Genomic DNA, 27,604 nt, shown 5'->3' with positions numbered 1-27,604 from the left:
ATTGAACTGATGGACACCAGCAACTTCTGCCAAACATAAAACACCTTATGTTTTACTGTTCATGGTTTTTTTAAAAAATAAAAGTGTCACAGTTGTACTATGCTTCAAGGAATTAAAGTGCACAAAACTCATCACTCTTTAAAAGTCAAAAGTTCCATTTACATTGAAAACTTCACATAGCATTACAAGTTAATTAAAAATTGGAACAAATCTTTGTCTAAACCAACAGCCTTATATGCCCCGTACAGTTCCATGTTCCTCTCTAAAAGAACCCTTTTAGCAAAGCATATTCAATCCTCTTATAAAATCAGGTGGTACACTCCCAGCTTACTTCACTGTGCGTCATCAGCTTTTCTCCAAGCCTATAAAGTACACTTCTACAGGACTGCCTTACTGTCCTGACCTCTCATATACCTTTTCAAAGACAAAGACTTAGTTCACTATTCTGTAGCAAGTTCAGATAAACATTTTGGATCTGAGGTTTAGCTATGAGAGCCTCTGTTCCTGTGCAGCAATTAAGTGGATCCTGTTCCTATCATGCTGTGACATTATATTTCCTAAATGAATTTCTGCTAACTAGACTGGCTTTATTCATAAGCACAAAGCAATATTCAATACGAAAGTTCATCTCTATATTATTAATGCTGCATACAACCTTGCCAAGTTGATACCTTGTTATTTTTAGATGCTAAAAATGAACTTGGCCAAATAAACTGTTGCTTCTTTGACAATTCATGTTTTGGTTGGGTTTGGGGAGGCCTACATCGATATGGTAAGAATTCTTTACTCATCCCCTCACTATTATCATTTATCCCAGTCCTTTAGATAGGACTTCCCCAACAGGGGGACGGCATCTAACATCGCAAAGATAATTACAAAGTTTATAACTGATCACAACTTATCAGACCCCTGGAGGTTTTTAAACCCAAATTCAAGAACATATTCTTTTTACTCACCAGTACATCATTTCTACTCAAGGATTGATTATTTCTTTATAGACAATAACTTCTTGCCTATGATTAAATCTTGCAAATACGATACTATTGTTATTTCTGGCCATGCACCTATGATCTTGGAGCTAAAATTACTAAGCCCCATACACTCACCAAGAGATGGCCTCATCCCGCTTCTATTAGCTGACGAGAATTGTACGGAATTTATATCCAAACAAATCAAATTCTTTCTAGAGACAAATACATCAACCTGAGATCTCTGCAGGAATACTCTGGGAAACTCTGAAGGCCTTCTTAAGAGGACAGATTATCTCATATCTTTCTCACAGAAATAAATCCGAAGCCAAGAAAGCAGCAGAGATAAAAAGCGAAATTACTAAAATAGATGAAGAACACGCCAGACTACCAAGCGAGACTCTACATAGGAGGAGGCAGGCTCTACATTCAGAATTAAACCTCTTGACAACTAAAGAAACTGAACAACTAATTTACAAATCCAGACATCATTATTATGAACATGGAGAGAAAGCTAATAAGTTTTTAGCTCAACAAATTCACAAGCAAGAAGTGCAACGCAATCTCGTAATCACCAACATGAACGGAGATAAAATAATCAAACACAAAAATATAATGCACACTTTCAGAGACTATTATAAATCCCTATATACTAAGGAGTTTAAAGAAGACAATACACACATTACAGATACCACAAATAGACGCTTCTAGTGTGGAGGAACTTGATAAACCACTGGCGTTGCCAGAATTACTAGATGCTATAAAGTCACCCAAGGTGGAAAAGCAGCAGGCCCTGATGGCTACCCTGCAGAGTTTTACAAGAAATTCTCCGCTCAGCTAGCTCCCTCCTATTAGCAACATTTACAGAAGCCAGAGATAACCAATCTCTTCCACAAACCTTTCGCCAAGCACTAATCACTGTCTTTCCAAAACAAAATAAGGACTTATTACAATGTGCATCATACAGACCAATTTCACTTCTGAATAACGACGTTAAAATACTCTCTAAAATCATAGCTAGAAGGATGGAGAAAGTGCTCCCTGTAATATCACAAGACCAAACTGGATTTATTAGGGGCCGACACTTATCTTCAAATCTTCGACGCCTGTTTAATGTAATATACTCACCAACTAAATCAAACACCCCAGAAATATTATTATCATTGGATGCAGAAAAGCATTCGACATGATTGAATGGAAATACCTTTTACTACATTGGAGAAGTTTGGGTTTGGCCCAACATTTGTGCATGGATTAAATTACTGTATACTAACCCAGAAGCTTCAGTTTGCATCAACAACATTTGCTCAGACTACTTTAAACTAGAACGTGGCACAAGACAAGGATGCCCTTTGTCACTGCTGCTGTTTGCAATTGCCATTGAACCACTGGCAATACATTGTCGAAATACTGATCAGATAAAGGGGATTAGCAGAGAAGGACTGGAACAGAAAATCTCATTATATGCAGATGACATGGTACTGTATATATCGGACCCAGAAAATTCTGTGCCTGCAGTCTTAGCAGCACTCACAGAATTTCAAAAGCTCTCTGGTCTCAGAATTAATCTGAATAAAAGTGTACTCTTTCCGTGAATTCTCAAGCATATAATATTAGATTAGACACCCTACCTTTTATCATTGCAGAACAGTTTAAATACCTAGGGGTAAACATCACAAGTAAACATAAAGCTCTTTATCAACAAAATTTTGCCTGCATGGAAAAAAATTAAACAAGACTTGCATAGATGGTCAACCCTTCATCTCACACTAGCTGGAAGAATTAACACTGTTAAGATGAATATTCTTCCTAAGCTCCTTTTTTTATTTCAAAACATACCAATATACATTAATAAATCATTCTTTAAGCAATTAGATTCAACAATAACCTCATTTATTTGGAATTCAAAACATCCACGCATCAAAAGAGCGACCCTACAAAGACAAAAGGCAGAAGGCGGCATGGCTCTACCTAACTTCCAGTTTTATTACTGGGCAGCAAATATACAGTCGATAAGAACCTGGACACAAATAGAAGAACATACACAGGCATGGACCGCAATAGAAGTAAAATCCTGCAGTACTTCTTTGTATTCCTTGCTCTGTGCTCCAATAAACACACGCTATCGGCAATACACTAATAACCCAATTGTGCTCCACTCACTTAGAATCTGGAACCAATGTAGAAAGCATTTTAAGACGGAGAAGCTTCTTTCTGTGGCACCTCTGCAAGAGAACCACCTCTTTCAACCTTCACAAACATATGCAGTTTTTAATATCTGGAAAAAAATTGGAATTAACTTGCTTAGAGATCTTTATATAGACAACGTCTTTGCATCCTATGAACAATTACATTCCAAATTTAACATTCCAGCTACACATTTCTTTCACTATCTTCAAATCAGGAACTTTGTTAAACAGAACCTTCCAGATTTTCCTCATCTTGCACCCTCACCCATGCTGGACTTAGACTCCATCTCTACAATATATAAAATCATTTTACAATCCCTCCTTTCAAAGATCCAAGAGGACACTGGGAAAAGATCTCTCAATTAATATATCAGAAAAGGAGTGGAAAGTAGCAATGCAGAGAATTCACTCGAGCTCCATATGCGCAAAGCATACAATTATACAACTCAAAATTATATATCGAGCACATCTGTCTCGACTAAAACTCTCCAAAATGTTTCCAGGGCATGATCCAACCTGCGAGCGCTGCAACCAAGCCCCAGCCTCACTAGGTCAAATGTTCTGGGCCTGTACCAAATTAACATCATTCTGGACAAAAATTTTAATTACCTCTCAGACAGCCTTGGGCTCACAATCCCTCCTAACCCATTAACAGCTGTGTTTGGGGTTCTTCCAGAGGGGCTTAAAGTGGAGAAAGACAAACAAATTGTGATTGCATTCACTACACTGTTGGCACGCAGACTTATTCTGATAAACTGGAAGAACCCAAACTCTCCTCTTTAAGTCAGTGGGAAACTGATGTGTTATATTATTTGAAATTGGAAAAATCAAATACTCAGTTAGAGGATCGTACAGACTTTTTCAAAACATGGCAGGATCTAATCAGTAATATTTTAAAATAAGTTCATGAAGCACAGAGAATTTATTAATTTATGTATGTTTACAAGCCTTAAATTTACGCGTTTGGCTTGCTCTCTCTCTCAGGGTGGGGATCGATCTGTTCTTAACTCAATTTTTCTTTTTGTAAAAACTTGTTTTGTATGGATTCCAATAAAATTAATAAAATAATATATATATATATATATATATATATATATATATAGTAGACCTTTCAGATTTCCAAAGGAACAATACAATACAATACAATTTATTTTTGTATGGCCCAAATCACACAAGAAGTGCCACAATGGGCTTTAACAGGCCCTGCCTCTTGACAGCTCCCCAGAGCCTTGCCTGTCTAAGAAGACAAGGAAAAACTCCCAAAAAAAACCCTTGTAGGGAAAAAATGGAAGAAACCTTGGGAAAGGCAGTTCAAAGAGAGACCCCTTTCCAGGTGGCTTGGGCATGCAGTGGGTATCAAAAAGAAGGGGGTCAATACAATACAATACACAGAACAGAACACAAGTAATCCTCAATACAATACAATAGTGCAATAAAAATATTACAAGTACAGAACAGAATTCAACAGTAGATGATATCGCATAATATGATTTGGATTTGTTCAGAGTCCAGGAGACCCCAGCCATCAAGCTGCCTTCCCCTATTGGCCATTCCACAGCTGATTCAGCACTGGGCCAGCTAATCCGAAGAAAGAATCGCTCTACCTGACAATTCCTGCGATCCTCCATCAGAGATGGCTTTACCTTAGGCAGGCAAAACAACTTGGTAGTAGGCAAGACATGGCTGCTCACTTTCCCTCTCTTCTTTAACAACTTTCTAGTGCCTTTATTCCTTGCTTTTTTTTTAAAGTCAAACCTAATCTTCCCAATTACTTTGCATGGTACTAATCACAAAGCTGCTTTCAGTGGTACACCTCCAAACTCCTAAACGTCTTCATTTATTTAGCTTTTATGAATATACAGTATTTTGGGTTACAAAATCAGTTGGTCCAAGTGTGCTTTTCTTCTTCTTTTAAATTAATAAATCCTGTCCCTCCTTGGCTGTCCCATTTGAGAAGTCTATCAAAAAAATCTTTACATTGATAATTTCCTTTACTATATGACTTAATTATAAATGCATCTTCAAGAATACTAAGGGCTCTCTCAACTCCTGGCCCTCTTTACTCCTGTCTTTTCAATCCATATTGCCTATTATTAAAATAAACATTGTCTGTTGGTTTAATTTAGTTTGTAGCATACTCTATCTCCCCCAATTAAATTCTGGTATGAAGTCAGAGGTCTTTACTCCACATTTCTTTGGAATGGTATTTAACCTTCCATTAAACATTCCTCCTTGATCTGTGATAAGTTAGATGGTGGGGATGGCTTGCCAGACCTGGAATTATAATCACTGACCATTCACGCAAAGATCACTGTTGTTCTTGAATGTGGTTCTCTGTTGATCAAACTTGCTGCTTGAATTCAACCAAATTGGCTTTTTCCAGATCTCTTTCCTTAATCCCTTTTATGCCTATGGCATTGCTTCCTATGTGTGTGGAGGATAAACATTTGTACCCCTGCCCAAGCTTACATTCCCTTACTCCCATCTTTCATAATGCCTTACTTATCAGGGGCAATCATATTTCTTTTCTACTCTCGTTGCAATATGGTATCTCCATGCTCCACGCATTTTTCATGACTTGGGGTGCTGAAAGTTCCATTCGCTAAGGTCTAAGTTCTACATTTCATCTTCTTCTTTATTTTTGAATTAGGCCTGTTCTAAAATCTCAGTGTTTCTCTGTCATCTCATTCTCTGCTACGCTTGTATTCAGTCCATGCAACCCTGTAACAAACTTTATCAGTTCAGTTAGTTTGGAGTGCAGATTCCCATCATCTTTTACCATTTGTTGTTGGAGTGTGGCTTTTAATAATATTACTATTGCATCTAAGAGGCCCAATCACCACAAAACCAACTTAGACTTGTACTTCACTTGCAGAAGCTTTGCTATGGGCTTTTCGGCTAACCCCATGTGTTCCCTTTGATTCTCCTTGTCTCAAGGTACCTTTTTGTCCGTGGTCTAGAATTGAACCTCACTCATGGTTTTCAGGTGTTTATGTCATCTATTCTTTCCTGTAGAATCCCATTCTTTCCTGAAAATGCCCTTCTTCTTTTGACTCTGTCTCTTCTTTCCTGTAGATGCTATACCCTCTAGGTAGAACTGCTGCTACATTAGCTTTCACGTCCTGCTAGAAATTGCTCAGTACTTTGATTTCTGGTTAATTTCCTTTTTTTATATTAGAATTGTCTACAGCAGTGGTTCTTAATTTCAGTCATGGGGTCTTCTGTGGCTGCAGGTTTCTGTTCCAAGTTTCTCAATCAATTATTCATTGTTAACTTTAATGATCCATTATTTAATTATCTGACCCATCTTTTTCTTGTTCATTAAGACTAGGGGGCTTCACCAAACAACAGATCTTTTAATTCTCTTGGATATGCCTCTTCATTGAGAAGAAACATTACCTGATGGCAGCATGAACTAGACGATCTACAAGTCTCTAACTTACTTAAAGTTTAAATCCATGCTATACATTCGATTTCTTTTCACTGTTCCGTAATTTCACCAAGTAATAATTTCCGTTTGTTTGCGCTAATGCGATCTTTACTATCATTTTTTGAGACTTTTGAATTTTAGTACTTTCAATATCTCTGACCTGGGGCCTCATGTATAAACGGTACGTACGCACAGAAATGTTGCGTAAGAACTTTTCCACGTTCAAATCGCGATGTATAAAACCTACACTTGGCGAAAGCCACGACTTTTCCACGGTACCTCATGCCTTGTCGACGCAGTTCTCCGCCGGTTTTGCAAACTGGCGGCACCCAGCGCCAAAGCAATGGTACTGTTCTTGTGTGATTACTCATTATTTTCATGACGCGGCTTTATAAATACACAGAAACTAACCGCATATTGTTTATTAGTGTAATGCATCTGATTGTAATTAACTCGTAACAATATAATGGTTCAGGGAACAGCCATAGTATTCCAAATACCATAACTGCTTTAGCGTTGTTACTCTCACTTCTTCTTCTTCTCCTTCTTCTTCTTCTTCTTTCAGCTCCTCCCGTTAGGAGTTGCCACAGTGGATCATCTTTTTCCATATTACTCTCACTGCACGACTCGGAGTATTTATATCACTGTATCTGAGTGTGAATCACAGCAGCAGAGAATTATCGGTATACAGCTTCAAGGACATGCTGTCTCAGCCACTGCAAAACGTTTTAAAGCCTTTCCTGTACGGACCTCGCGGTTCAGAAACAGTTTCATCCCAAGAACTTTAAATGCACTCAATCAATTGCTCCTTGTAGAACGATTTGTACTTATAAGTAAAATCACCCCACTGTAAACTTGCACTACAGTTATAATATCTCACAACCTGAGCCACTTTATAAAGCGCATATTTACATATGATGACGATATCATTTTTAAGGTGAAATGCATCAAAATATGTTTGTTAAATTATACACATAAAACTTTAACTTCATTTAAATAATCTATATTCTTCACTGGGAGTGTCGTGAAGGATAGAATAATTAAACATGTACTACGAAGATATTTCAATGTTCTTTAAACGTTTTGAAGAATCGTCGCTAAGCTTACAGATGGCTTAACGTCTATTACAAAGCTGATTGTATGTCGATCGGTTACTTGGGGAAAGAAAAGCAAGGACTCTTGGGGCGGCCACGCCAATATATATTGAATATAACACAGAAAGAGAAAATAACAACACAGCTAAAAACGCAGCGACAAATTTCGACAATAAATTATTTCATCGAAGTGAAACACATGTTTAATAACGTCCTTTAACTCCTATCATCATGAAAATGACATCACGTATACATCTCAGTATTTTAGTTATTCAGAGAGCTGTAATATCACGAATGTAATGGACTCTGTGTCCAGTTGGAGGAAGAGAGACAGTTTAAGAAGCAAGTAGTGATTCACACACATAGAGCACATACGAGTAGAAGATCAAATACAAAACAAAGCATTTAACGTGCTACTTTAATTACGATGTGATTTGAGAAACTGGTTAATTAAACGATTTTAAGATGAAGTTTATAATGTTCTACTAAATGACAAAATAAACTACGTGATTAAAGTGGAAATGTCGAGATTGAAGTTGACATTTCGTGCTTTTTCCCCACCGTGTGCCTTTTTTCTCTGTACCCTAATAAAATTTCATATGACACTCAGACAATGAGCTTACAACTCTTCTTTTCACGGCGACTTTGATATGTGACTACTTTTTTATTTCCGACACTGTGCGATTTTGTGAATGTGAGCTTTCAAGTTTCTCCAACACGCTATGTCACTCGATCAACTTCCTTTTGTTGATTATACCACGGTTTATTTGAACAAATAGTATGTTTTTCCTTTGCCTCCACTTGGTATTCGCTGAAATTCTTATATTTTCCCCGTGCTTTTCCCATTGTCTTTTCACAGAAGGCTGCGCTTAAGGGCGATTTATATTGATTTGCATATTCAAATAGGCGTAATTCTGGGAGGATTTGGGGCGTTACATAATGCGCGTGCACGAAGCGTAGTTTTCACGCTGATCGGGATTTATGTAACGGAAGAACGTGGAAGTTGGAGTACGCACAGTTTCCTGCATCTGGATTTTTCTGTGCGTAAGCACATTTCGGCTTTTGTGCTTACGCCATGTTATAGTGCGAGTTCTACGCACGGCGTTATACATGAGGCCCCTGCTCTGCATGTGTATCGCCCTAACGTTTTTGAATTCTTTTTGACGTTCTACTTTGTCATCTACTCTTTGTCTTTTATTTCTGACCCCGGGTGTGGTTAATTCTCTTAGCACAAAGTCTCGTCTCACGGGACGTGAAAATATCTCTCTGAAAAAGTCACGTCTCGTCCCAGGCTAAAAAGTCACGTCTTGTCCCAGGATTTCTTTATTATGATAGTGAGAGAAGTTTGCTTTCATAATTGCTATTTGAATATAAATAATTAATGATGAATAGGGCAGACCCCAACACAAACGACACTGGAGTAGCTATTTAAGTGTTACTCACCTGTGTGCTTATTAGTAAATAATTATTGAAAAAAATACAAAAATTAAAGAAAAAGTATGAATTCTTACCCATATAACACACCCAAACTCCCAATTAATCATGTTTAAATTACAGCATAACCAGTTTGTAATTTCTGGATAGATTTAAAAAAAACATATACACTGGGAAATAATGACTTGATTAGTTGAAGGTAATCCAAACAAGAGAAGAAGTGGGTTGGAAAAAAAATCTTCTGCCACAGATGGCCCCCTAGGACCAAACCACTGGTCTACACCATGGATTAATGTTCCATTCTGTTTCTGTGCATTTTAAATTGACAGCCCTCTGCACACCTTCTCTATAGCCATGTACAGTAGAGTAGGGCTGTGATCCGCTGTCCATGTAATTAAATGTATTTGATTTTTTCTTTTTTTTGCATTTTCATCCTTAAGGCTATCTTTACTCATGCAAAACTGTGTGGGACACACAAATAATATACTTTAGTATAGTATGGTTTGTTAGGACCATTTGGTTTTTATCTCTCTAATAAAAACTTAATCACAAATTAAAATATTTGGGAACACATAACTCATTTATGTTCTTGTATGTAATTTTTTGTCATTAATATAAATCGGAATAAGTAATAGCCGAAGCCCAGATCCAGGACAGCCTCCAATGGTAACTTCACCCCCTAAGCAGCCTTGTCTTATCTACGGTGTACACTTCATCTGCTGCCCATTAATCTACTCATTATCAAACCCAGTTATTTACCACTAATAACAAAGTTTTACAGCTTCAGGATTGATTAAAAAGAAAGCCATTAGAGTTGAGGGTCAAGCTGGTACACTGCTAGGTGTCATTGTTTGAAAAATATTTGATCAGTTTTTCAGAGTTCTTTTCTGGATTTTATCAACAAACTATAGAAATCTCAGAAGAAAAACACAAAATAGCAGCTTTTTTTACTGAAGGTTGGAATCCAGTTAAAAGCAAAGTTTCTTGGGAAGAACACATGCAGCCACCATGGTTCACACTCAGGACTGAACTTAAAACCTAATGATTTAAGATGGTTCTTTTTACTAATTAGCACCCAAGTAAATGGGAATCCGCTTCTTCTGCACAGTTTTTACACACTGTGCTGCACTACTGCTGTCAGTTGAACTGGTGATGGTAGTTTCCTTGTATCCTTTTGTATAGTTCTTCTCTTTCACCTTCTGTGGAATTTGTACTTGTTTTTATACTGCTCCTCACAAATAGTGAGCTTTGGAGTAGACACAATTAGAGAAAAGACCAGTTAATTACATCAATAAATCAATTAGAAGTAAGACACTTAAGCCACAGGGTGCCCCTAAGGCTGAACTTTAGAAACCTAATGATATTAAATTATTTATAAAACTCTAAACTATAGTCTATCTATCTATCTATTCACAACAGTGGCAACTGGTATCCTCCTATACCTCCAATTTCCACTTCAACCTTAAATTTATTGTTACATGCTGTTCACTTACAATATGTTCCTTGCCCAAATGAAGTTGATTTAATGATACAGGTGGTATGGAATTTCTTTTAAAATGTATCTTTTCATTTACTGGGCTGCCTTTAAAACTATTGAATGTTCATCAGCAAACTCACCTATATGCTCATAAGCATATTTTTTTCTCTCTTTAATGTTCCGTGAAGCAACTAGCTGTGTGTAGTGTTCGGGAAAAAACAGAACCCAAAGACTCCATAGCAGTTTTACTATATTTGTGAACTTGGAGAAGTGACAGCTAACTTTTAAGAATTACCCAGGGCAGAGGACGTGGACCCACCTGTGATGTCTGCTGCACTGGCTTTCATAAGTAGACTCTGGCGATACCATATCTTAGCAATATTGCTGGCATACGAGTCCTATTCATCTTTGTTTCGAGAAAATACATCCAGATAGATTGTTTTTAGTGAAAACACCAAGCCTTGCCCTCCATTACTGAGGTTATTCACTTGCACGTTGTTGAGCTGCAGCATTTGCTGCACACAGGACTTTCATAGTGAGACGTGAGGTGGATGGAATCACAAAAAAAATGTAAAAGTGCATGTGCCATCTAGTGGCTGTGGTTGAGCAGGCGGAAAGCAGACTGCTCCATACAGACACAGGTCTTTTGTTTATATATGTCTAATTGGTATATTTTAGTTAAACAGAAATATATTTTTGCAGATATTTTGCGGGAAAAGGGTGTTTAGGCTTTAACCCACACATTGGATGTTTATAGGGATGTCATGGAACATAAAGGTTTTGAATGAAGTTCAATTTAAATTGCCTAGGAAAACAACACAAAATAGTTTTGAAAGCCATTCCCTGAGCTTTGGTTCTAGTTAGCTTTGGCTTGTTTCTAGTTATAGGATCAGTTTGGTATTTCTTCACAATCACAGCATATATTAATGTGCTACATGAAGCTATGTTCTTAACTGAAATTATTTTTTTACACATTTTAAAAAATATATGTGTATAGCCCACTCTTGTGCTTTATAGTGGAGGTAAAGAACACTGGGTCCAAAGTGAAAACAAAAGCATTTAAAACTTGGAAAATATTTATTTTGATCTACATCTTGAGACTGCACACATTTCAAAACAACATATCCATGCCACTTTTTAGAAAGCAAAACGTTTTTGTGAGATTCGGTCATTTTAAAAGAAGATCACCTGTGCACTTTACTTTGCTGTTAGTCTTTCTCTGGGGTTCAGGGCTTGATTTCACCTCCAAGAGTCATCAACAAGTACTGTTATTGACATTATTGAATGCTGATACTCAGAAATGAACTGCTGTCTGTCCTGTAGACAATAATCACTAAAAACGTTCACACTTACCTTCACTCACAGTCTTTTGCTACAGTATATGAAAGCTTATTCCCGCCAAAACTTTACTCACAGCTCCTGCTGCGAGCAGATAAGCGAGCAAGAAACAAGTCATTACTTCAAGAAAATAGGAATCTGTGATAAAATGTATTACTTACAGTTTACTTTTTTTGTATAAGCACGCCTCAGAAACTTAGAAGTCTTAAATTGAAACCTTTGCTGCTTCGAAGTGGACGTTTTTGGTAAGTTACTATGAGAGGGAAGGAACAAGTTTAACATGAAAACTACTTATTGTGGAAAGGTTAGATTATATATTCTGTCACAGTGCCTTTATTAAACTATTTGTTGTTAGGAAATCCAAACTGTGAAAGCATAAACTCTTTAACAGTAAAATGATTAGGATAACCTTGAGTGATTGAGAGGAATGGCCCCCCCGATCTGAACCCGAGCGGTATTTTGTTATTGAACTTCTGTGCTCGTCACGGATTGTCCATAACGAACACCATGTTCAAGCATAAGGGTGTTCATATGTGCACTTGGCACCAGGACACCCTAGGCCTCATTTCGATGATCGACTGAGTTCGATGATCGACTATGTCTTGGACACTCGGGTGAAGAGAGGGGCGGAGCTATCAACTGATCACCACCTGGTGGTGAGTTGGCTTCGATGGTGGGGGAAGATACCGGTCAGACCTGGTAGGCCCAAACGTGTTGTGAAGGTCTGCTGAGAACGACTAGCAGAGTCCCCTGTCAGAAGTAGCTTCAACTCCCACCTCCGGCAGAACTTCAACCACGTCCTGAGGGAGGTGGGGGACATTGAGTCCGAATGGGCCATGTTCCGTGCCATGTTCCGTGCCACTATTGTTGAGGCGGCTGACCAGAGCTGTGGCCGCAAGGTGGTCGGTGCCTGTTGTGGCGGCAATCCCCGAACCCGTTGGTGGACACCGGCGGTGAGGGATGCCGTCAAGCTGAAGAAGGAGTCCTATAGGACCTTATTGTCCTGTGAGTCTCTAGAGGCAGCTGACAGGTACCGGCAGGCCAAGCGGAATGCGGCTTCGGTGGTTGCTGAGGCAAAAACTCAGGCATGGGAGGAGTTTGGAGAGGCCATGGAGAATGACTTTCGGACGGCTTTGAGGAGATTCTGGTCCACCGTCCGGCATCTCAGGAGAGGGAAGCAGTGCAGTGTCAACACTGTATACTGTATGATTGGGATGGTGCGCTGCTGACCTCAAATCAGGACATTGTGGGTCGGTGGGGAGAGTACTTTGAAGACCTCTTGAATCCCACTAACATGCCTTCCAATGAGGAAGCAGAGCCTGGGGACTCTGAGGTGGGCTCTCCCATCTCTGGGACTGAAGTCACCGAGGTGGTCAAAAAACTCCTTGGTGGCAGGGCCCCGGAGGTGGATGAGATACGCCCGGAGTTCCTCAAGGCTCTGGATGTTGTAGGACTGTGTTGGTTGACACGTCTCTGCAACATCGCATGGACATCGGGACAGTGCCTCTGGATTGGCAGACCGGGTGGTGGTCCCCTCTTAAAAGGGGGACCGAGGGTGTGTTCCAACTACAGAGGGATCACACTCCTCAGCCTCCCTGGAAAAGTCTATTCGGGGGTTCTGGAGAGGAGGGTCCGCCGGATAGTCGAACCTCGGATTCAGGAGGAACAGTGTGGTTTTCGTCCTGGTCGCGGAACAGTGGACCAGCTCTACACCCTTAGCAGAATCCTGGAGGGTGCATGGGAGTTTGCCCAAACAGTCTACATGTGTTTTGTGTACTTGGAAAAGGCGTTCGACCGTGTCCCTCGGGGAATCCTGTGGGGGGTGCTCCTGGAGTATGGTATACCGGACCCCCTGATAAGGGCTGTTCATTCCCTGTACAACCGGTGTCAGAGCTTGGTCCACATTGCCGGCAGTAAGTCGAGCCCGTTTCCAGTGAGAGTTGGACTCCCCAGGGCTGCCCTTTGTCACCATTCTGTTCATAACTTTATGGACAGAATTTCTAGGCGCAGCCAGGGTGTTGAAGGGGTCCAATTTGGTGGACTCAGGATTGGATCACTGCTTTTTGCAGATGATGTTGTCCTGTTTGCTTCATCAGGCCGTGATCTTCAGCTCTCTCTGGAGCAGTTCGCAACTGAGTGTGAAGCGGCTGGGATGAGAATCAGTACCTCCAAATCCGAGACCATGGTCCACAGCCGGAAAAGGGTGGAGTGCCCTCTCAGGGTTGGGGGAGAGATCCTGCCCCAAGTGGAGGAGTTCAAGTATCTCGGGGTCTTGTTCAAGAGTGAGGCAAGAATGGAGCGTGAGATCGACAGGCGGATCGGTGCAGCGTCCGCAGTGATGCGGGCTCTGCATCGGTCTGTCATGGTGAAAAAGGAGCTGAGCCATAAGGCAAAGCTCTCAATTTACCAGTCGATCTACGTTTCTACCCTCACCTATGGTCATGAGCTATGAGTAGTGACCGAAAGAACGAGATCGCAAATACAAGCGGATGAAATGAGTTTCCTCCGCAGGGTGTCTGGGCTTTCCCTTAAAGATAGGGTGAGAAGCTCAGTCATCCGGGAGGGGCTCAGAGTAGAGCCGCTGCTCCTTCGCATCGAGAGGAGTCAGATGAGGTGGCTTGGGCATGTCCAACTGGGAGGAGGCCCCGGGGAAGACCCAGGACACGCTGGAGGGACTATGTTTCCCGGCTGGCCTGGGAACGCCTTGGGATTCTCTCGGAAGAGCTGGAAGAAGTGGCCGGGGAGAGGGAAGTCTGGGCCTCTCTGCTTAAGCTGCTAGCCCCGCGACCTGACCCCGGATAAGCGGAAGAGGATGGATGGATGGATGGATTGAGTGTGTCTGAGAAAATGTAAATGAGATCAGTTGCTCAAAGGTAATACAAAAAAGGTTACTAGTAAAATTAGAACAGAATGTCTTTCTTTTCCTATTCCTCCTAAAACAAAAGCAGTTCAGGTCAAAATTCTAATTGATTTACAGCCTCCTATTGACTTTTCAAACTTGAAATTTAGTTTAAATTGTAATGGCTGCTTGTATTGCATGTTGAAATGTTCAGATGTTGAAACTACATATTGTATATTGTTTTACTGCAAAAAAAGCTGATTTTTGGAGTTCTTAAAACAGTTGGCTCTATGAAAAAAATCTTATCTACACTACACTTTAAAAATATTACATTTGTTTTATTTATTTAAAACAATAGTCATTTTTTGATCAGTAAAATTTTAATTTTAACCAAATACTTTATCCACAAATGTAGATTCTTAATGTTGCCTCTATCATTGTATTTAAAAATTAATTCTTTGATTCCTTAAAACATATGATGACCCTTACATTTTCAGAATGTAATTTATGCCCCTTTTTTCCTATTTAAATTGTTATTTCAATGTAATTTAAATTCTGAATATTCAATCTACTCATTTGTAAATTGTTACTTAATTGTTATTTCTTTGTTGTTGTATTTCTGACAAGATTTAATAAAGTTTTCAAAAAAAAAAAAAGAAAATGATTGGTTTAGATTTTGTGCGTGGTGTCCCTGTTCGCCCTATTTGCCAGTGCGCGCGCGTGCCATCTTTAATCACAAATAAGAACCATTTTCGGTATTTTACCATCCTCGGTGCTCTTTTTATCAGCGACACCGACATCATGAGTGAAAACGCACGCTATTCATAATGTAATTTTATAACAAATAGTACTTTGAAATTAGAAGACGACAAGTGTACCGCACGACTCGAGGTTACTAACTTTAAGCGGAAACGAAAACTCCTTCCTTTAGTGTTTAAAAAAGAAGAAACTACATTTCCCAAAATTCCAAGCAACAGGAATCCGTCTCTCAACGGTTCCTCCGTACCCATAGCCCGTACCACTTCATAAACGCCGGAACGACAGTAAACGTGACAGACAGGTCAACTCCCAATTAAATCGACCGACGTGTATTATAAAGTTGTGAGGTCATTTACGCGGTAAATGTGAGTGTTTCGCCAAACTGGGACAAAAGCAGGAAGTAGTGGAAAAATAACAGGAAAAGACAAGAGTAAGAGAAAAGAAGAGAGAGATGTGCGTTAAATGGGACCGCGCGTAGCTTACATTACTGGATATTTTTAATTCTCGTTTTTCGGGGTATCGCTGCTGTCGTGGACAAGAAGAGTGTCTTGCAAACGCATGTTTATAAATACCAGGTAACATAAAAGAAACCCAGTTGGTGTTTGGGAAATTGAGCTGCTTTTTGTGTGGCACTTTACAGTCCGCTGTAAAGGTTTATTTTCCCACAGTTACTCGTTTCGCGTTATGTTGACATTTAATTGTGCTGTGATGTTGTTTTTATTATCCCAAAAATTATTTAACGTTTTAGCTAACATAGTTATGCAAAACAGAAAAAAAACAGGCCTTCACACCACACCCGTTAGGTAGCTGGCCAAATGCCGCTGCATGTTGTTTCGTTATTGAATCTTCTGTGCGTAACAGTGCAGCTTTAAATAGCCTAAGTCCGTGTAGCCATCAATATACCTCTTCGACAAATATCGATCCGAGTTATCGTTAGGCGCCATATTTTGTGGTTTGAAGCACACGGCGATCAAATATGATTGTTTTTCCTTTTCTGGGCACTCGTTTGAGTAGATAATACTATTGATAATATGTGGAGAAAACGCTGTTTGTTATAACGGTGATATAAGTGATAATTAGGTTGATATTTTATTTTAGCGATATTTAATGTAAAGGAGCAAGGAGGGATCGGACGTCTAAACTTATTGAGAGGACAGGTTAGTAATCATATCGTGACATCGGTCTCTAGGGCGGCCTACTGCATTATGGATTCGTAAAGATTCACCGGCAACGTTTGTATATACTCGAATATTGCTGGCTTTAGTTTCAGGTGAATGATTTGTATTTGATTTCTACTCTCGTGGGATAGCTATTTAATTAATCACGATGTAATTTGCATTTTGAAAATACCTTGTGGCATTAACTAACTTACTTGCATGCTTTTAGATCAGCGCAACCGTTTACAGATAAAATGTAGGGTTCACGTAAACCCTTGATCACTTATTGAAACGTGGCAGTTTCATCACAAACATCTGAATAGTTTTAACAAACGTGATACCAGTTTCACGTCTTGAAGCTCAATTAAAAAAGGGCTCTGTTGATGCCATGTAAAGTGCATTCTTATGTTTTGCATTTATATGAAATTGGGTCTTGACACTTATTAAAATGTAAAGGAACCATGCTCTTTGGCAGACAGTTGTTGAAATAAACTGTGTAGAGTACTATATTCACTACTAGGTTTAATTGTGATTGGTTCTTGGTTCCTATTTAGATGCATATTATTGCAATAGGCTATATCTTGGTTTACAGAATTTGGCTGATCACCTTTTGGAAGGACTCTTCATCTTATGGTTTGTATTTTAGGAAAAAAAAATACTTCAGACGTGTTGATTATAGAGTTTCTGTTTGTGCTGAAAAAGGCCCAAGATTTGAGCCTAGCTTATAAACCTTTATTGTTTAGAATTCTCCATTATATCTCCCTTTTCGATTTTTTTGTTTTATAAAATGTGTCCTCTTGGTGTATTGTCAAGGAGTATTTGGATTTGTGACTTGCATCAGATTGTTTTGGAACTTACTATGTGTACTTTTGTGATTTTTATCTTTTTGTATACTCTCTCTTATATGGTGACATTTTGTTTTGTCATTATATTTGTTTAATTGGTGAAAGTATTTATTCCTCAGAATTTCGTTATAGGTTACTTGGTTGGAATAATAACCCGCTCTTCTAGAGATCTGATAGGAGTAAAACATATTGAAGTTTTGTTATATTCTAGATACCACCCTTTGGGTTCAGCCATTGTAATTTTTAACAAGTATGGTACTAGTAATTTTGCTGCACTAACAGAGTAGTTAGGGCACGCATTTTGATGTGTCATGTTTTCATTCTGTTGCACCAGTGTTTTCCACTAAGGATACTGTGCCATGTTTTGTCCTGGTCAAACTGTTAACCACCTCCAAAAGGACCCCAGGAAAGCAATCAAGTTTTCTGAGAATTTACTGTGCAAGTATGTTTAGAATGGCCTGTGTAATTTTTGGCTTACCATAGACGACTTAAGGTATAGTGATAGCTGCTGTATTTTACATTTGTCACATTGGAATACATCAAACGCATCAAAGAAAAATGTTATAAACTGAGTCTTGTCCATTTGTGCTTCACCATTTGAGAAGCTGAGGTTTGTTGCTTTCTTATGAGCAGATTTTTAATGTTGTGGGCAGTTCTGTGGTGCCCTATTGCTGCATGTAGTTTCTAATCATTCATTTAGTGGTGTGTGTGTTTGTCTATATATATATATATATATATATATATATATATATATATATATATATATATATATATATATACACATACATACATACATATACACACACTGTAAACCTCTCAAAACCGCACAAGTTTATTGGCAAGTATTTTCCACCATACTTGTAAGGATTTGTATGTTTCCAAAATGTTGGAGAATGACAAAGTATATTCTTGATTTTTCTGATGATGCATTTTGGTTTTAGTATATGTTTAGTATGAGAATGTACTAATATACAAATTGTGGGCAAATGAGCAAAGGCCCTTCCTTATATGCTGATAAATTTTTTTTTTTGTTGCCCCCGCTTTTTTTTTTTTTTTAAGAAGGATATTTCAATAACATTTCTGTATATTGGAGCATATCTTAATGCAAAACAGTTTTCTTCATTTTGTGAGCAATACTGTAACTGTTCATAGTTTAGCAGGTCAAATAAGTGTTTGGAGTATAATTTGATGCCAGGTTATGATAGATTTGTTCTGAGGTTATTCAGGTAAGGAAGACCAAACATTTGAGGTAAGCTAGTTCTATTTGCCAATACTAGTGCTGGAGTTGTGGCATATTGCAAGAAAAGACTTTACAGTATTCTGTAAATACAGTGGCATGCAAAAGTTTGGGCTACCTTGCCTAAAAATGTCTGTGGCTGTGAATATTTAAGTGAGCAGAAAATGATGTGATCACCAAAAGGCATACAATTAAAGAGAACACGTTTCTTTAATATTTTAAGCAAGATCACATTTTTATTTCTATCATTCATGGGCACAAAATACTAGAAAAATGAAAATGGCCTGAAGCAAACATTTGGGCACCCAATATTGTCAGTATTTAGTAACGCCCCATTTGACAAGTATCACACCTTGTAAAAACTTTTTGTCACCAGCTAAGTCTTTCAGTTCTTACTTGGGGTGTTTTCACCCTTTCATCTTTGCTAAGGGTTTCTCATTCTGGAAGATTTTTGGGTTGTCTTGCATACACTGCACTTCTGAGATCTATCCACTGGATTTTTTTTTTTTGATTTTTTTTTTTAATTTTTTTTTTTTCCTCCAATGATGTTTAGGTCAGGAGACAGGTCCAAGGCAAAACTGTCAGCTTGCACCTCTTGAGGTATTCCATTGTAATTTCTGAGGTGTGTTTTGGATCATTATCTAGTTGTAGGGCTCATCCTCTTTTTTTAAATTGAACCTTTTTACAAATGTGGTGTTTGCTACCAGAATTTGCTGCTTTTTTATTTTTAAAATCACTCTACCAATGACATGTTTCCTGTACCACTGGCTGCAACGCAATCCCAAAGTATGATCATTCCAACCCTGTGGTTAATAGTCGGACGGTTGTTCTTTTCCTGGAATTTGACACATTATTTTCTCCAAACATACCCTTGCACATTGTGGACAAAAAGTTCTCTGTTTGACTTCATCAGTCCACATGATTTCTTTTCACAATATCGGCCTTTTACATGTTCATTTGAAAATTTTGGGTAATGAATTTTGTGTCAAGGATGCAGGAAAGGTTTTCTTCACCTGAGTTTACCATGAAGGTCATGTTTGTTCAGGTGTCACTACATAGTAGAACACTGCACCAAGGTCTTTCGCAGTCAAATGATGGTTTTTATTTGATTTTCTAGCAATCCAACGAGCCGTTCTTTCAGACCTCCACTTGACCACCTCTGTTCCTGTTAACTGCTATTTCTTAAAGTTACAAACTAAGGAAACGGCTACCTGAAAACATTTTGATATCTTCTTATAGCCATCTCCTGCTTTGTGAGCATTAATTTTTATTTTTTCAGTGTGCTTGGTAGCTGCTTAGAGGAGCCCATGGCTGCTGATTATTGAGACATAGTTTGAAGAGTCAAATTATACAGCTTTGCAGTTGTGACCCGACGTTTGCGCGATAGACCTATGCGCGCCGACAAATTCGCGAAAGTTTCATTAAATATGAATTACTAGTTTAAAGCATATATAATAATGTTTATTTTAGAAGTCCAATATTATGAGACGTGGCATGCCATCAGCACGGCACGCAGATAATCCTTAAGATCACACCCTGCATATGTAGGAAGGATTGCAGCAAGGGCGTCCCACTCTCTTGGCCTCTCTCGCGATTTTGTCGAAAACCAGTTAGCGGGTTTTTCAGCGCTCATTTGTCAGTCGCAGATTTGTCGGGGCACATATATCTATCGTGCTTTTGTTGGTGAACCCTTTGCAGTTGGCATCACCTGGGGTTTCCTAACGATGACTGAACAAGCCATAAGCCCTGATGAGCTAATTAAGGTCTGAGACCTCAAATATCTTAGGGGGCCCAAACATTTGAATGGTGTGCCTTTTGCATTGTGCATTGTACAAAATAAAAACAATGTACTAATCATGCATACAATGCTGAAAAGAAATGTCATTAACTTTATGCCTTTTGTTGATCAGTTCATCTTCTGTTTACTTAACTATTCAGAGTAACAGACATTCTAAGGAAGGGTGCCCAAACTTTTGCATGCCTCTGTATATTGTCATGTATATGAAGTGATGATCTGTTGAGCAGAGACTACTTAAATGAGGCTTTTTTCCCCCTTTAAACATTTTTGACTTTTGACAATATTGATATTTAATATATTCGCAAAATGAATCCATTTTTTGTTCTTCCAATTATGATTGTTTTTAATGTCTACTGCTATCTAGATATACAGTCATGCTTATAATTTTGGATACTCTACCAGAATTTGTGAAATATTGCCATTGTTTGGAAAAGAAGAGTAATCACGCAGAAAGCTTTCATTTTAATTAGGGAGTGTTCTCAGGTGAGACAGTGATCACATAATTGTGTGTGTCCTTTTTAAATCATAATGCCCATTTGAGTGATTTCAGTTATCAAAAGTTTTCACATCCTTATATTGGGGTTGATATACTCGCAAGTTGACACACACAGGTTCAAATTAAGAGTGTCAACACTTGTAACCTTTTGGCTTGTAATTAGTGTCTGTGTATAGTCAATTTACATTCATGCAAAGCTGCACTGGGGAAAGCAAAAGACCTGCAAGAAAATGCTGTTTTGTGTGAATCAGTAAAAGTTCTGAAAGTGCTTGTCAGTAGTGTTCAGACTAAAAAAAGTGGAAAGTTAGGGGTTCTGTTACCAGGCCACGGTCTGGCAGACCAACTAAGATTTCCGCCACAACTGCCAGGTTTTTGTTGAGCTGTCAAGAAAAACCCACAAGCCACTTCAGCTGAGATGCAAGCAAATGGTGGTGTTTCAAGATGCACAATAAGGAGGTACGTACTTGAGCAAAAATGGGCTGCACAGTCCAGCTGCAACAAAAAAAAAGCTTTACCGTAACAGTGCCTCAAAATGGCCCACTTAAAATATGCCAAACAGCATCCAGACAAGCCTCAAAACTTCTGGAACAAAGTCCTTTGGAGTGCTGAGACCAAAATTGAACTTTATTGTCAAAACTATAAACACTGTTTGGAGAGGATGCAGTACCCATGACGAAAAGTACACCATCCCTACTGTGAAGCATGGAGGTGGTTCTCTGATATTCTGGGGGTGTGTGAGCCACAGCGGCACAGGTAACTTACTGAAAATTAATGGCAAAGTGAATACAACATCTTACCGGAACACATGGGACACACTTGGATCTTCCAACAGCACAATGATCCAAAACGCAAGGCCAAGTTGGCCCTTCGGTAGAGACCGCAGAAAAAAGTGAAAATAGTGGAGTGGCCATCACAGTCTCCTGACCTTTTTAAGCCAGTTTGGGGAGATGTAAAACATGCAGTTCATGCAAGATAACCCAAGAATTTACGGCACCAGGAGGCGTTTTGCCAAGAAGAATAGACAGCTCTACCACCTGAGAAAATGAAGGACCTCATCCACAACGATCGCAAAAGGCTGCATGCCATAAATGATGCCAAAGGGGGCAGCAAATAGTAGTAAGAACTAAGGGACCACCATCTCATTTACTTCTTACTATGTTTTGTTTATTGGTTGTGCTGTTTTGTGATGCCTTATAGTTTAACTTGCATTCCACTAAAAGTAAATGTCTTGCCTGATCAGTCATGTTTTCTTTAAAGTATGGTACACCTCTTACAAATTCTGCTAGGGTATGTAAACTTGTGAGCATAACTGTAAATACACTTAAGATTTGATAAATCAGACCATCTTTGGAGATGATCAGAAACAATACTGACAACATTTAACATAAGTAAATCCAGATTTGTTTGCTATAAGCATGTGACTCAGTCTGGATATTAGCACTGATGCCCAATTTTACCTTGACTGAATTAGCATGCACTGATTTATTTGAAGTGGTGGCCTTTTTAGAGATTACTTATTCATACACAGAGAACATTAATATAATGTGACAAATTTCAGTAACAGTTTATTTGAACAGTGTTTGCATATCAAAAGAAAAGAATAAAGAAGCTTTTTCACAGCACTGCACTCATTCAGAATTCACCATAATTTACCTAACGCATATATTGCCAGATCAGAGTCGACACATTTAGGGGGGTGCTATTGATAAATGTTATTCAATAACCTTTTCATGTTAGAAGTTACATATCTTCAGTTGTTCACGTGTAGTAGTCAAGATAATCTGTCTCAAATGTTTCTTCACGGTTCTTTCTCAGACAAAAAGGAAACATTTTAAAATTTGGATCTAGAGCCGATGCTTGTTGACAGCAGCATTGGATGAATGGGATATAAAAGGAAAAGAACCTGCCATCATGACTGACAACACTGCTTATATGATCTGTATGGTACAGCTTATGGAGCTACATCACGTAAGCTCCTTTGCGTACAGTCATTTTGGTATTGCAGGCTGCTCTGAAAATTGCAACATTCACCTGCTTGTGTGGCCGGGCGAGGCAAACTTTTTTGCATTGTGGCTAAGCACAGCTAGCCATGTGCTTAAAGAGAAGCAACTTTTATAGGACTTGCCAACACACATACTTGTGATTGATTGCGGTCACGTAATGAAACGTGCATTGTAAATCCTAGAAAGATTTTTGGAACAGCAAGTCATCTCTGCACCTTTGCATATAGGCAGCAAGGTTGCTCATGGTGTGACTGGCATTCAACATGCTTGTCGGCCAAACATCCGTCACTGATGCAGATGTAATGTAGAGATGTGATTGTCGCATGAGAATTTGCTGCCCTGGATGTTCAGCTGTTGCAAGTTAGGGCTACTCTCTCCACTGACCTGAGTGATATGGTGATTCTTTGCTTTGATCTTTATAAAGCCTAGGTACAAAAACTTCACTCATTTTGCTTTCTGTTTAGTATAGCATACAGCAGTTCAAAAACACATATTTGTTGAAAACAATATAGGGTCTCCTATCTTTACTGCTATAGATTCTGTTGTTTGGGCACAAGGCGAATTAAATGGAAGCTGGGGCTACCCACCGTCTCCAGTGTAGATTGTTTAGGCTCTACTCGTTTTGGATGTCGACTGAGATTGTTTATGGGTGGCATTGGAATAAATGATTTCTCAAATTTGTAGTGTTACAACAATACTTCTGAGTTGCACCGCTTATACGTGGCTTTGCATTTACTGTATCTAGTTCTTTACCCACACTCTGTTTTGAACCTGCAGAAAGTCCACACATCTGGTTTAAGTGTTGAAGGGGCTGATTTTAGCTGAAGAGAACATACCATTTTTATCAGGGGTGGTTTTATATTAATTGTGTAGGAGAGAGATTCACAAGATCAATATCCAATTGTTTAAGCAAAAAACACTATTTGGAAAAATCAATATTTTTACCCAGGCCTGTATGCAAATGCTATGAAAGTAGAAGTAAATTTAAATTTTTCTCAGGAATAGTGGCATTAAATCTATCTGAAAAAGGAGCAGATACTGGAAATGCTTTTAAATATCAGCTGCAAGCTTAATTTGACTAAATTGCATTTTGATACAGCCCAGTTACAAGGTATGCTAGGGCCAGGTTTATAGGGGTCTAAAAGTAAAAGGCCCTGTATAAACTTTTGTTTTATTCTTAGTTGTAAGGAAACATGGTGCACTGTTACCATATAAAAGTTATGCTTTTTTCTTTGATAGACGGCTTACTGAACATAGTGCAGCAGACTCTGGTCAGCAGCATATTTGTTAACTCTGTGCCATTTTAAATGAGGAGCCATTCTTTTATAAGTTTTAATAATTTTATATCATTAATTGCACTACAGCTTTTAAAATATGCATTTACTATATCTAAACAGTTGTTTTTTTTCCTTCAGTGTATAAGTTAGACATTTGTAATTCTTTGGGTGTAATTCTAAAACATGGTCTACCATTTTAATTGTATAGTAATTGTTTCTTACCAAAACTTATGCTGTAGGGGACCCTGCAACAAATAAACACAGTACAAATCTTCAAAAAAAGCCTATTGTTTAATAAGAAGCAATTTCAAATTCGTCTCCATGCTTTTTCAATTACAAGCGTAAGCTTTTGCATCTTAAACAATTTTGCAGCCCAAACTCCAGCACTATCCATTTTTAATTTAAAGGTCAAAATAAAGGTTTTAATTCCTTAAAGTAGGTGTGTTGTTGTTGTTTGTTGTGTTTTTTTTTTTTTTTCCCTTTTCCCCGGGGTGTTAGCCTTTTGCACAGGATGACTTCTCCAATTGTTTGTTTTCAGTTTTATTACTCCACTTTCTTTAATGTAAAACCTAATATACCATTCATCTCTTGTTCACTGATAAATCAAACCTCCTCTCAATGCTGTTTTACACTCCAGGAAATTTGTTCCAAAAGGGGAAAAAGGACAAACGCTAGCTCATCTACAGTATCACCTCGCTTAAAGGAGCACTGCAACTAAATAACTTAGAAAAAGGCGGGGCTGAAAATATCTGTTTTGGTGATCATCCTTTTTTACCGATCACAGATAGTCCTTCTTTTTTTTTTTTTTTAAAGTGAACATTGGCCAATTCCAATTGGCGCCAAGCGATCAGAGCATGCCTAGTTTAAGTACTGCTACAAACAACTGTGTGACTATGAGCAAGTCACTTCATTTGCCTGTGCTCCATTTGGAAGAACAAAAGAAATGTAATAAATTGTATCTCAAATATTTTAAGTTGCCTTGGATAAAGGCACCAGTCAATAAGTAACGAGGCTATCATTCATTGATAAGTGACCATATCTCCACTTAACACAAACCAAAACATAATGATCATTGAGCAGTTATTCTTTTGTTGATTATAATTAATACATTTTTACTGTGTATTGGTATGCTAGTATGTTGGATATAGTCTTGAAATGCTATCCAATAAGTCAGATCAATTTAATAGGAAAATACCAATATGATGTTCCTAGATTATCTTCAAAAACCAATATTTGGTCTTATTTCCTACTTCCAATGAATACATTTGTAGTACCCAGCAAAGTGGAAAAAAATGTGTTTTTTCTTCTAGATGGCTAAGAAGTGCAAGAGTTCAGAACTGGTAGTGGCCTGTGAGTGGGCATCATGTACCTTTAAAGGAAATAGCATGGAAGAGCTTTGTGATCACATTTCTGTTCACTTGAGAGAACATCTTGGAGATGGAGACACCATGGAAGAATTAGGTAATAAGCAAGTGTAAAAACTGAAGGTATAGTCTTTAAATTGCTTATAAGCTTTCTATTTATTTGATTTTGATGCTACTTTATTTATATTGCTGGTATAAAAAAAAATCAACGATTAGAGCAGGCCATATTTACAGGGGCAAAACCTTTTGGTTTGTATTGGTTTATAACAAGAGAAAATTAAGTTTGAGATATACCATTTGTTTTATATTAGCATTTATTGATACCATATAGTAAAACCACGAATATCCGTCAGGAGTCGGGACCAAGGCCATGGTGATTATGAGAAAAGGCGGATAACAGAACAGCTACTTTAAAAATAATATACAGTGGATAAGTTTAGTGAATAGTTGTATTTATTTAAAAAGCAAACCACATTTAAAAAATAGTATTAAAAAAATTCTTATTTTGTAATGACTAGTGTAATGAGCAAAAACATCTCGGAGGTACTGGAGTTTTCTATGTTTTATGGTGCTCTATTTTGTACTCCGTTATCTGGGTTACAGAGCACACTTTCAAAACCGTAAAAGAAAGCTTTCTCTACCAATCAGTTTATCTTCTACCACTCATGTTCTGTCTTTCTCTACACCACAAACACTCCTGCTTGTCTCCTGACTCCCTACTTAAAATGTCCTTCTGTTGCACCTTCCTTTTTTCCTAACTCCTCCTGTCTCTTATGTCCCAAGAGGCATGTGCATCCCTTGCAGAACAGAAGCCCCTTGCAGAGTCCCATTACTTGCATAGCATTCTACTCTTTCTGCTCCACAGCAGTGCATCACAAGCTTCCTGCATGTCACAATATAATAACAAAGCATAACAGAATTTAAAAAGAAAATCAGTTCTGAAGAACATGCATATTAATACAATATTACCAGTAGTGGTTTTAGTGTTTGACACACATTTTTCAGTTTTGTCGGTATCACGCTTTATATTGTTCACATTTTATTGTGCTTCCTCCTCTGTAGATTGAAGCAATACTTGAGGCCCTTTAACCTCGTTTTGCAAACGTTTATCTCAGTATCTTGTGACAATTCCAACACTACAAACTTGGCATTTTTCGGCTATAACATTATATAGTAGATTAATTAGAACCTACAAAATGGTATTAAAACTAAAGGTACATAACTGAGATTGGGATTTCGAAATCCAGCATGACACATGGTGCAGGGGAAGAATACTGCATAGCTCACAGCATACAGCACGGCAATAGTAGTGCAGTTTTAGGTAGGCAATGGTGTGTGCAATTTTTTTTTTTTTGCCATGACAGTTAAGAGACAAATGGTGAATCAAGTGATGGATAAATGAGATTTTACTGTAATTTTTTTAAACAGGATTAACAATACACTGTTGGTTGTTTAGAATTTAAAGTTTAGAAAGTTAAAGTATATTTGTTACACAGGTTTAAACTGCATAGAGCCCATTCTTTAAACATTCACATTTGAGCAACTTTTATAAGTTGATTTTCAAATACATAACTTTTGTAACTGCAAATTTCTCAATCTGTCAGATGTTAGCCCATAAGCTATTTATGCCTGAGTTTTATCTCTACTTGGTAATCCTAGATACAGTGGAATTAGATTACTGTAAACTAAATTTTCAAGAGTTTAGCTTTCTTTATTGTCTTGATAGCAGGACCCTAACTGGTCTCATTGTGATAAATGCTGAATGAACAATTCTGTAAATCAAAATTTTTTTTTTTTGTAACTAAGAATATTAGTATCTGTAAATTGTTTAAATGATTCTTTATCTGGCAGTTGGTTAATTGGCTTCCACTGGCATTAATCTGTAGCAAGTGATTATTT

At 38.2% G+C, this 27,604-nt stretch overlaps 1 protein-coding gene across 4 annotated transcripts in view; it reads left to right on the top strand.

Moving 5' to 3' along the window:
• The first annotated feature begins 15,871 nt into the window (after positions 1-15,871).
• Positions 15,872-27,604, top strand: part of zgc:112083 (uncharacterized protein LOC550461 homolog) — a 48,079-nt gene continuing 36,346 nt past the window's right edge. Inside the window, exons 1-2 of one of the 4 annotated variants that reach the window (XM_039744572.1) lie at positions 15,872-15,958; positions 25,652-25,802. In XM_039744572.1, the coding sequence (XP_039600506.1) occupies positions 25,652-25,802 (151 nt within the window). In that variant the 5' untranslated portion in view covers positions 15,872-15,958. Of the gene's footprint in view, positions 16,104-25,651; positions 25,829-27,604 lie in introns of those variants that run through there. The other 3 variants (XM_039744571.1, XM_039744573.1, XM_039744574.1) reach the window with 3 other exon arrangements.

Source organism: Polypterus senegalus, chromosome 2 (genome assembly GCF_016835505.1).
Source record: "Polypterus senegalus isolate Bchr_013 chromosome 2, ASM1683550v1, whole genome shotgun sequence".
Classification (NCBI taxonomy): Eukaryota; Metazoa; Chordata; class Cladistia; order Polypteriformes; family Polypteridae; genus Polypterus; species Polypterus senegalus.
Note: the sequence above shows the minus strand (reverse complement) of the source record. Positions and strands in the feature narration are given on the sequence as shown.